The 12129-nt window shown below is 38.4% G+C and overlaps 1 protein-coding gene across 1 annotated transcript; it reads right to left on the minus strand.

Annotated features, from left to right (window-relative positions):
* Window positions 1-463: 463 nt before the first annotated feature.
* On the minus strand, window positions 464-10439 carry zftraf1 (zinc finger TRAF-type containing 1). The gene is made up of 4 exons (XM_073821778.1): window positions 9607-10439; window positions 6425-6663; window positions 3716-3927; window positions 464-2231 (listed from the first exon to the last, which is right to left on the minus strand). The coding sequence occupies exons 1-4, from the start codon at window positions 9910-9912 to the stop codon at window positions 1840-1842; spliced, it is 1149 nt and encodes a 382-aa protein (XP_073677879.1). The 5' UTR covers window positions 9913-10439; the 3' UTR covers window positions 464-1839.
* Window positions 10440-12129: the final 1690 nt, after the last annotated feature.

Genomic DNA, 12129 nt, shown 5'->3' on the forward strand with positions numbered 1-12129 from the left:
ATGTTGATACATCTGTTTTAATAAACATTAAACAGTGAATAACCGGTTTGCCAGTGTAAAATGTGACCCGGACCATTTGTAGTAATAGCCTTCAGTACATTATATGGGTCCAAATGATCGATTTATCTTTTATGCCAAAAATCATTAGGATATTAAGTAAAGATCATGTTCAATGAAGATATTTAGTAAATTTCCTACCATAAATATATCAAAACTTAATTTTTGATTAGTAATGCATTGCTAAGAACTTCATTTGGACAACTTTAAAAGTGATTTTCTCCATATTTGATTTTTGCACCCTCAGATTGCTATCCTAACAAACCATACATCAATGGAAAGTTTATTTATTCATCTTTCAGATTATGTTAATCTCACTATCAATAAAAATTGACCCTTATGACTGGTTTTGTAGTCCAGGGTCACAAATACGTATTTGTCAAGTAGTCAAGAAAGAAAGCAGAGGCAAGTTTAAATGAGCTTTAATAGAAAGGCACATATACAGCCAGAGTGAGAATTAAAAGCTTTTAAATGCAGAAACAGTTTAAACTAAACTCCTCTAATCAGAAGTGACAGTCTCTGCCAGATCATCTAAACTGTTTGTTGTTCTGTCGTTCATGAATTCAAGTATGTCAAAACTAAGTCACAGCCGAGTTCATCTGAACTGAGATCCGATTACCCCATTGGCTCTTTTGTACCCCCAGCTTTGAGTGTGTGTGTGTGTGTGTGTGTGTGTGTGTGTGTGTGCATTTTTAATGAACGAATGAAAGAAGGTCATTTGTGTGCGTGTGTGTGTGTGTGCGTGTGTGTGTGTGTGTTTATGTGAGTGTATGTAGATGAGGGTGGAAGAAGGGAAAGGGTCTGTAACAGTGGCTCACAATCAGATCTTTCCAGTCTCTCAGTGTTAAGTGAAAAATGTCTGTTACCTCATTAATTAATGTAGGTTAAATAAAAGCAATAAATATAAATATCTATAACCCGATGACATCATGATGTGAGCAATGTACCTCTGTTCACAAACCGGGGGGGGGGGTTAAACAGGACAAGATAATGAGGAAAACAATTCACAAGAGGGAGAGGGAAAAGGCGAGATTCACAGGTTCTTAAATAAATGTGTTAATAAGGTCAAACTTAGGTTAGATTACAAGGCTATGATGCTACGCAACTAAAACTGTGTGTTCCAGAGAGCACACAGAGAAACTAAAAACATGCAAATCGCATCTTTCGGGTTGTGGGTTCGGCAGCCATTTTGTTCAGCTTAACTGTACTGCTGCGCTTCAATGAAAATGGCCACCTTCACATACAAAAATACACTTAAAGCAGTTGCGGCCGCTGCGCCGCAGCGTCTGTGTGGGTAAGCCTTGAGAGGAAGGTCTGAAAACTCTGCCTGTTTAGTTGAACGCTGCCTGAATGATTGGTTGCACTACACCTGTCTCTATCTCTAGCTCTCGCTCAGTCTCGTTCCTTACATCACTCATGTTGTTGGTCTTTACGTACAAACATGCCCAGGAAACACGCAAATACAGTCCCAGACTCTTGGTGTTGTTCATTCAGGCCCGTCCCGCTCTGCCAATGAGACATCAGCAGGGTGTTGGGTGAGACTGTTGACTTGTTTTGGCCGTAGAGGGTCTGAAAGCTAACCAGCAACAACACACACTCACACACAAACAAACGATCTACTGCAGTACTGATGGGCCGTATTCATCCTTCTTTTGCTCCCGTAGAGGTATCTGTGGTTCAGTGGTGCTCGTCTCCCCTCTTCGCTTTTCCTTTGTCCACACCATCCCCTCTTCCTCCTACCGTCGTCTGATCCGTTTCTTCCACCCCCGTCTTCTCGTGCCTCTATTTCTGGATCTGAAAGATGAAGAGGCGGAGGTTGATGTTTTTGGCAGCCAGCAGCTTGTTGCACTCCACGCTGTCGCTGATGGGCAGCGGGGCGTACTCGGTTTCGTTGGCGTCGTTGGAGAAGACGTGGTGCTGGATGACGGGTTTGATTTTCACGTCGTCGTACGGGCCCTTCAGGAGCAGGAAGGAGCACTCCAGTGCAGAGTTCACTTTGCTCTTCAGGATGAGCTGGAAGGAGAGCGTGCGTTTGCAGGACAGGTTAGGGTTGCGCTCTGAGTCGTTGACCCTTGCCTTCAGGACCCAGGTCTGGTTTAGTACTGTGAAGCGCGGCGTCTCGTAGTACAGTCGTGTGATAAAGTCGTCGGTGCGGTACGGCCGGAACTGCACCTCTGGAGAAAAGACGAATTAGGTTACAGGTTATCAGCTTACTTCAGCAGATTTTTGTGCTTTAAATCAAGCAATTTTTTCTGTAGTTGCATAATTTTTAAGTTCTAGAACCATGTTAAAGAACCCAAACAAATCTAGGCCATCCAAGACGTACAGTCAAACCTAAATTTATTCAGACACCTTCAACATTTCTCACATTATCACAGTTTATGTGCTATCGTTTAGAAAATGGTAATAAAATAAGACAAGAACTCAGAGTTAAACTGTGTCAGAACAAATTCATCTTGATAATATCTAGATAACTTTAATAGAACGGTATGTAATGGATTACAATTAACCAAAAATTAGTATGACGATATTTACACAACTATCAATACTTGGTCGGCCAATTACCAAGCAATTCTTAATTTTATTCAGTCTTTGGTGTAAAAGGTCGCATTAGCAATTAAAGCAAAAAACATAAGCAAAACATGTTCAAGTCAAAGTGTCTGAATAATTTTTGGTTCCAAATGTTTATCACTTTTATTGGTAGACCACTGTATGAAGAATTATTGGGTATAATATGTCACAGTTTACTTTATTTTGCTATCCTCACTTACGTAAATGAACTATAGTGTTCTGTAGCCACTAATAAAAAAATATCAAAACTTATATCTGGCGTCTGAATAATTTTTGGTTTGACTGTAGATAGGTTTGTTTGTTCATCAAAACGGATTTAGAGAAACTCAGCATTACATCAGTTGCTCATTAAAGGATCCTCTGCAGTGAATGGATGCTGCCAGAATGAGTTACAATAATCCACAAGTAATCTTTTAACATCTTGTGAAGTAAAAATCTGTCCCCTGGATTCACAGACAAGGCTTAAACCTAGTCCCAGACTAAAACGTAAGTCTGAGCTGTTTCAACTGAAAGAAACTTGCACTGATAGATCTTAAAATATATCAATGCCTTTGTTTTGACTTAAGGTGGACACCAGTAATGTTTTTTTCTAAGGCACGTTTAAAAAGGTTACTCAAATGTCCTATTTGAACTATGGTTTAATCCTGGCTTAGTCTGTGAAACCAGGCCTATGTTTGTAATAAAATACAAACTTTGTAAAAAAAAAAATGTGTCGTGGTACTCTCCTGAACTGACACGGAAGAGAAGAAACTGTTGAATAAAGTCAATATTTTAGTTTTCTTTGCATACAAAAAAGTATTCTCGTAACTTCATAAAATTAAGGTTGAACCACTGATGTCACATTGACTATTTTAACAATGTCCTTACTGCTTTTCACTTAACAAGACATTAATTGATAAGACTGGAGTTGTGTGGAGTACTTGTGAATTACTGTGACGCTGTTTGAACTCTCATTATGACCCATTCACTGCAGAGGATTTATTAGTGAGCAAGTTTTTCTACTGATCTGTTCTGATGAAGAAACAATCTGTTTTGATGAAGCTCCACATCTTAGATGGCCTGAGAGTGTGTGCATTTTTTTATGTACCTGTAAAACCAATCTTCTCAAAGCACAGCAGGCTGAAGATGCTATTGTAGAGTTGTAGCTCTCTGCGATGGCTCTGGTCCATCTCGTCCAGGATGCCCATCAGCTCCATGCCGGTTTTGGATGGGTGGGAACACTCGGCCTCATGGGCACTGAGCTCATGGAATGGCCCCTGCCATGGGCAGCCAATCCGCTTGTACTTGCACTGCGTCACTCTATTACCAACAGAAATAATTTAAGAAATGATCAACCATCATCTCTTGAGTATAAAGTGAGTCATCAATGAATCAGGTAAATCATTTGTGAAAACTATTATCCATAAAATACACTCACATAAAGTGATATGTACTATATACCATAATTGCTTGATTGTTTACATCATCACAAAATGTAAAATATATTAACCCTCAGCTCTAATCTGCTAAATGTAACTACAAAGACATGTCCACACCAAGAACAATAACTATATCAGCGTCCACAGCAACTCACATTAGAACAGAAGTTTGTTGTAAGTGCGCTACAGTTCTGTCATGTGCCACAGCTTGAGCTTTTTATATCAGGATGGATTCTGATTGGCTGTCTTATTGTTCACCAGTTGGAAAAAAGCCTTGGTCAAAGTGATTTTAACAATATCTTGTCAATCTGACTTATTTTTACTTCTGGGAAACATGTAACTATCTTCTGAAGCTTCTAAAGGGCATTACTATATTAAAAATATGATACTTTGGCAAAATAAGAAAAATGTACACATCTTCATTCCGTTCAAAAGTTTACACCCCCAGCTCTTAGTGCATTGGTTTTCTTTCTGGAGCATCAGTGAGCATTTAAACCTTCTGTAATAGTTGCATATGAGTTCCTCAGTTGTCCTCATTGTGAAAAGATTGATCTCAAAATCATACATTCGTTGTTGGAAAGAGTTCAAATACACAAAAATGCTGAAAAACGAACAAATTTGTGGGACCTGAAAGATATTTCTGAAGAACAGCGAGTAGTTTAACTGTTCAGGACAAACAAGGGACTCATGAACAACTATCACTAAACCAAAAAAAAAAAACACTTTATATCATTCAGGTAAGAACACAGTATTAAGAATTAAGAACAGGGTAATTTTTATAAATGTAACTATTATTTTCTCTTGTGGACTTTATGTAAACATCTTTTATGTGAAATATCTTATTCAGGTCAGTACTTAATTAAATATAACATGCATTTTGTATGATGCCTCTTATTTTGGTAAAATAATTAACGTTTTGCAGGTTCTGTAATTGCAGGTGTATGTAAAGTTTGTGTGTGTGTGTGTGTGTGTGTGTGTGTGTGTGTGTGTGTGTGTGTGTGTGTGTGTGTGTGTGTGTGTGTGTGTGTGTGTGTGTGTGTGTGTGTATGTGTGTACCTGGTATTCATCACGTTGTGGGGACCAAATGTCCCCATAAGGATAGTAATACCAGTAGATTTTGACCTTGTGGGGACATTTCTTAGGTCCCCATGAGGAAACAGGTTTATAAATCATGCACAATGAGTTTTTTTGAGGAAGTAAAAGTGTGCACAATCTCCTGTGAGGGCTAGGTTTAGGTGTAGGGTAGGTGTAGGGTGATAGAAAATACGGTTTGTACAGTATGAAAACCATTACGCCTATGGAATGTACCCATAAAACATGTAAATCCAACATGTGTGTGTGTGTGTGTGTGTGTGTGAGAGTAAGTGTGTGTGTGTGTGTGTGTATATATATATATATATATATATATATACACACACACACACACACACACACACACACAAAATTCAGTTTGAGCCAAATTAAAATGTTTATATGTCTTTATCATTATTAAGATGGGAAAATGGGGGAATTCACTAAACACGAATTGCCACCACTGATTGCATTAATATATATATATATATATATATGCACCAAAGTCTCAATGAGTCCATGGCAATCTTAGTAATGTCAAATCACTCTAAAAATTTGAGCTTAAAAAAGCATCTTCTAAAAACCTAAATGTGTCTCAAAGCTAAATGTGTGCTTGACTACTACTAAATTTTTTTTTCAATACGTTTTACTAGAACAGATTGAAAAAATGTTGGCTGCTTTTCTCAAGTTATAACAGCACAACATTAAAGTTACCATGAAATCAAAATGGAACATTCTTATTTTTTATGGAATACTGCAGTATTTATTATAAATTATTTATAAATGTTTCTTTAAAAAAAATCTTTCATCAAAAACATTAACATTCCCGTCGCCTCTCAAAGACATCTCCTCTCTTGTGACAAACACCGGCACGAGGGCTGGACAAAAAAAAATGTTGTCCAATGGTCAGATGAGTTTCAATCCTTCCCCTCCAGCAACCTGTCACTCAAAGGAAATGATCGCAAAAATTAGCAAACGACAACGGTCTAATTAATTTCCAGTGGACAAAAGCAAGTCCCCCTACATACATTTTTTTCATCTCACTAATGGTCACTTTAAAAAACTACACACAATACAAAAGAAAAAATGGTTTTGGTTTCCATTTTATGCTGACTTTAGTAGCTGACTTATATAGCACAATCCATAGCAATTCCAATTTACATTTAAAGGTGGCATTTTGTGCTGAAAATGAACGCATTATAATGAAATGGCGCAACTATTTAGTGAATTCACCCCTTATGGCTTTACACATCTGTACATAATCCCACTCATTCGGGTGTCTGTTTTGTGAATTGGTGCAACAGTACCTGTCCTGGCATTCTTCTGTTTGATGGCGGTCAAGACTGGAGCGAGGGAACTGCTTGAGGCAGTAGCTGCAATCAGAGGGTAGTTCACTCACGGCTTTCTCTACCGCCAGGTTCCTGCAACACAGACTCTTACTGATCTCACAGCGGCAGTTGGGACACGTGGCCTGCTCCTCTTTTAGACGCGCGTCAGCTAGCAGGTGGATGAAGCAGCCTGCGCACATCAGGTGCCCATTTGTACACTGTGAAATGAGAGCACACATCTTCACAGAGCTGAAACACTTTCTCACGCTAAACACAACATATGTGTCCTTCTTATTGTTTTTCATAAATGTGCTGCTCTTGTTATGATGGAATTTTCTATTGTTCCTCAAAAAAGACACAATGCAGTAGTATCCTGAATAATTTAAAGGGATAGTTCATCCATAAATGAAAATTCTGTCATTAATTAATTACCCTTGTGTCGAACCAAACCCGTTAGTCCTTTGTTCATCTTTGGAACACAAATGAAGATATTTTTGATGAAATCCAAGAGCTTTCTGACCCTGTTTAGACAGCAATGCAACTGACACGTTCAAGGCCCAAAAAGGTAGTAAGGTCATTTTTTTTTTTTTTAAAGTCCATGTGAAGCTACGAGAATACTTTTTGTGCAGTGGTACTCACGTGAACGTGTGTCGAAGACTGCCACTGAAGAAAAGAAATTGTTGAATAAAGTCGTTATTTTTGTTTTCTTTGGGTGAACTATCCCTTTAAGGAAAAATTAGGAACCTCAATACTGTCTTAATGTACATGTAATGTCATTATGTACTATGAAAACATATGTGATGAGAAATTAACAGTATGTGCAGAGCATTTCAGCACAGAGAAAACGCTTAGCACAGTTGCTTAAGTGGATCTTAATGGGTGGAAAATAATAATAATAAAAAAATGTGAAAGGTAAATGTGTCATAACCTTTTATTTTTTATATAAAAATATGTGTCTGTCAGCGCCGATAGCCTCGTGGGCAGTGCGTCGACATGCAGGGCCGTTGCGCTTCGGGCGTCCCTCCCACTTAGTTTCCTGTCTAACTACTGTCCTCTCAATAAAAGGCAAATACGCCAAAAATAAATCTTTCAAAAAAAATGTGTCTAACACAGTCGTTTTAGGTTACACTATGTATTAAGTTCTGAGTAATGTTAATCAACAGCTTACTATAGGATTAGGGTTACTTCCATGTAATTATGTGTAATATACTGTTATAATAAGTACATGTAATATGTAACAAGGACACTGTAAAATTACTATCACAAATGTGACCCTGGACCACAAAACCAGTCATAAGTAGCACAGGTATATTTGTAGCAATAGCCAACAATACATTGTATAGGTCAAAATGATTGATTTTTCTTTTGTGCCAAAAATCATTAGGATATTAGGTGTTAGGTGAAGATATTTTGCAAATTTTCTACCATAAATATATCAAAACTTAATTTTTGATTAGTAATATGCATTGCTAAGAACTTCATTTGGACAACTTTAAAGGTGATTTTAATTTTTTTGCTTTTTTGCACTCTGTTTTCAAATTTTCAAATAGTTGTATCTCAACAAAATATTGTCATATCCTAACACTGAATTAATGGAAAGCTTATTTATTCATTTATTCAAAAAAAAAAAAAAAAAAAAAAACATTATGGCTGGTTTTTGTGGTCTAGGGTCACGTATTTAGTTTTAGTTAACTATAACAACATTGACTTTTCTAGTTTTATAATTAATTCAAAGTTTCATTTGAATAACTGTCAGTAAGCTGTTACTAATTCACCAGCTGATCTGTATCACATGAGGTAAGCTGCATGTCAAGTCTGTGTTTGATTAATTCAGTGAGCAGCTGATTTGAGTTCTTCAACTTGTTTGTTTTGCTTCAGGGTGTGCGCATGTTCGCCTCATTTGATGGGATTCAAACCCTGATTCAGTAATAAACGGATTACATGGCATGAGCTTAATAGCGCTGATGCGGTATGACACATCCTCCCCATATCACACGATACTTTTAGGGGTCAGTGTGAGAGGATGTCAGTGTTTTTCATGCTCTGTTTTTTATTTGCATGTCTAATTTTCTTTTATAGGCCTGTCAGCGCAACAGTCATCACATTGATGCATACTCCCTACAAAATGACCACTGTATTGTGGATTTATTCAATTTTCCAAACAAATTAAATTAATAAATGGACAATTGTAAAAATGTGACCCTGGAACACAAAACCAGTCTTAAGTAGTATCGGTATATTTGTAGCAATAGCCAAAAATACATTGTATGGAGTCAAAATTATCAATTTTTCTTTTATGCTAAAAAAGATAATTTTCCATGAATAGTAAATTTCCTACCGTTAATTTATCAGAGCATAATTTCTGATTAGTAATATGCATTGCTAAGAACTTCATTTGAACAATTTTAAAGGTGATTTTCTCAATATTAAGATTTTTTTGCACCCTCAGGTTTCAGATTTTCAAATAGTTGTATCTCAGCCTATACTTCAATAGAAAGCTTATTTATTCATCTTTGAGATGATGTATAAATCTCAATTTCAAAAAATTGACCTTATGACTGTTTTTTGATCCAGGGTCACAAATGCTTAGAAGGGTATGCAAACCTAAACAGTAAAAAATAAAGTGTGTGAAAGCATGAAAGGAAGTTCTTTTACAGCTGGTTTAGCCTGTGGCTTCGGAGGGATTACATGGGGTGCATATTTGGGGGAGGGGTGATCAGAAGAGGCCAGCAGCGATTGGGTTAAACAGGTCATGTGACCACCCTGATTGTCATGTTTGCCTTTGAAGGCAAAAAACAGCTGCTCAGGTCAGTATTACTTCTGAGTATAACATCTGAATCCTTCAAAAATAACTTCATACCAGCTCTTTAAAAAAAAAACATGTACCTGAAATGGCAACACATGTGTGAACAAGCATTTTATTAGTAATTTCATCACACATTATGAGTCACAGACAGTGTAATCAGCTATATTGTTTGGAAATACACAAACAATAGACAATCACAATGACAAAACCCTATAATAACAGACTGTGTGTTATCTATAGCATTCCATAAGGATGCTGCGTTATTATATATCTCTTATATATCTACGTAGTGTTTATGAGATATACATAATACATAATTTCTCTCCACTATAAGCTTCATAATGGCATTGTTTACCTGATACACCGAGGCTTTAGGCAGGTCCAGACACACCGTGCAGCACAGCACCGAGTACAGGCGCTCCTCGAGCTTCCCCGATTCTCCTTCCTGCAGTCTCACGCGTTTCTTGGGCGGCGCGTCCGGGTCGGCCTCGGAACCCGAAGCGTCTCTCCGCACGCCGGACTCCTCCTGGATACCTGCCAGTCCGGCGCTCCCCGGGCCAGCATCCAGGGCGCCCCCCGCAGGACCGACACCCAGACCCGATGATGAGGAGCCCGGGGCGGCCGCGACGCCTAATTCCATCCGCTCTTCCATCGAAGACATCCGACTGAGACACGGGGGGTATTTGGGCTGACCGAGCACAGGATCCGCTGATTGTCAGGGTGAGATTTCCAGCTACTTGGCCTGTAATGATGGGGGGTCTGGACAGCCAACAATGCACTCAGATGTAAACCATCAAGCGTCAGTTCAAATAGGTAAATTTTGGGTAATATGACACTAAGTTATGGGACCGTGAATTTAAATTCATCTGTGTTTTACTGCGGTTTGGCCTGCATGAATGCCTGTATTTTTTTGAATAGACCTCAGGTAAGCTTCAGCTTCAGCTTGTGAAGAGAGAGGAAAAAAACAGCTAAGACTCAACAAAACAACAGGCTGTTGTTTAGTGCCGTTATCCGCCGTGACAGCACACGCACAGCGACTCTCCGCGACCCGCCTGGGCTCTTCCCCTCCGGTCCACCTTCCGATCACAACCGAACCGCTCCGACACGATCCGGATTCGCCCGAAAGCCTAAAAGTTATCAGTTTGCTGCAGAGTCTCTTCGATAGTCCTTCCCTTAATCTACACTGCCATCTTTGTTTTTTTCCTGTCTGTCTCCTCCTCTCTCCCTGTCCCCTTGTCCCTTTCTGTTTCTGCCTATCCGAGGTCGGTTTACTCAGAGCGGGGTGAAGAACAGGCGAACGCCGTCCTCCGTTATTGATCTGTCAGTGAATGCGTTGCCACTGGTAATGATGGCCGCTCTGCCCTTCTCGTTCGCGCTTCCTGATTGGCTGCAACAAATGTTGTGCTTCATCAGATGACTGGGGATATTTAAAGAGCTATGCGCTGCGCATGCGCACCGGTCTCCTGCGGGTCATGGCCGAGGCTTTTTTTGAGAGAAAGGTGACAAAAAACTTTTGTGATTTGTCTACTGTGATGCTTGGTTTTGTTAGTACATTTATTTTCAATCTTACTGTGGTAGCTTGTCGTATTAATGTTTTGGTGATTGTATTTCAAAGTAAGAGTAATAAATGACCAAACCTTTCTCAAAATCCCTTAACACCCCTCATATGCGACAAAATGCCAACGTCATCGTGGGGCGTCTTTCTAAATTATTGTATTTGTCAAAATAATAAATCCAAGATATGAGTAGATTATTTTAGTAAATAAGTATGCTTGAAAATGTAAAGGGTGGTCTTTTAAATTATTTTATTTATCTCTTTTCATTTTTTTTTGACCCGAAACTAGTGTGACCCCGGGGGGAGGGGAAACGGCCTCAGCCAATCAAATGACGTGGTCTGTGATGGACTAGTTTGGGCAAGACAGCTGTCAGTCTTGCCTGCCCAGCCTGAATGAGCTGTGTGTGTTTCATGGGGGGATGGGAGTGTTTTTATATGTCTTTATGATTACTGGACTGGATACTAAGTATGATTAATAACACACATACAACAGTGTAATAAAGAAGGTATTAGTAATGAAGCTGAGATTAGTAATGTCGTGTTGTTTGCACATTACAATACCACTATGAATACCTCAAAAATACCACATTTTACAGCTTGTTTTGTTTTGCCATAATGAAGGTTGAAGGACTGAAGTCACATGGCAAGGACAAGGTTTTATTCATTAATAATTACCTTTGAACCACTTGATGTCTTAGAATTTTTAGTGTCAAAAGATGAACAGAAAAAAAAATGTAATAATCAAGAAAAACATTAATTTACTCACCAAATTATAGAAACATGTTACCGAACAGCTAATAAAGTGTTTGCTTAAAGTCTAAAACATTTACACAGTGCAATATAAATACAAGAAGTGAGACACGGGAAGGCAAATAATACTAAATAGTTTTAGCTTGTCTTGCCCTCCCCTTTTTTGGAATATTCAGATGTCTTTAAACCTTTGCTGATGTTGGGGAGGAAATTAATTATGAATAAATGGGTTCTGGCAGAACCCCCTCTTATCAAGGACTGGATAATCTTGATTAAAGAAACCATACTTATGGAGAAGATTGGATACATATTAAAAGGTAAATCTAAATCATTTGAGAAGCTGTGGGAAAGTCCTCTGAACTGCCTTGGTATTGATTATAAGTCCACTATGTATCCTTAACTGTCTACATGCTGGTATTGTAATATTGTTTTGAATTAGACCACACTGCGGTTGTTGTTGTTGTTGTTTTTTGTTTTTGTTTTGTCTTGTTTTGTTGCGCTTTTCTTTGCTTTTCCCTTTCTTTCCCTTTATATATTGTACACTGTTTACCCATAACTGTATGCAAATTATTC

Source organism: Garra rufa, chromosome 17, assembly GCF_049309525.1.
Source record: "Garra rufa chromosome 17, GarRuf1.0, whole genome shotgun sequence".
Classification (NCBI taxonomy): Eukaryota; Metazoa; Chordata; class Actinopteri; order Cypriniformes; family Cyprinidae; genus Garra; species Garra rufa.

Coding starts and splice junctions, on each gene's coding strand:
- zftraf1 (XM_073821778.1), bottom strand. CDS start 9,912: ATGTCTTCGATGGAAGAGCGGATGGAATTAGGCGTCGCGGCCGCCCCG. Junction 6,664..9,606: donor CTAAAGCCTCGGTGTATCAG/GTAAACAATGCC, acceptor CTCATTTCACAG/TGTACAAATGGGCACCTGAT. Junction 2,232..3,715: donor TGAGAAGATTGGTTTTACAG/GTACATAAAAAA, acceptor TCTTTTCTCCAG/AGGTGCAGTTCCGGCCGTAC.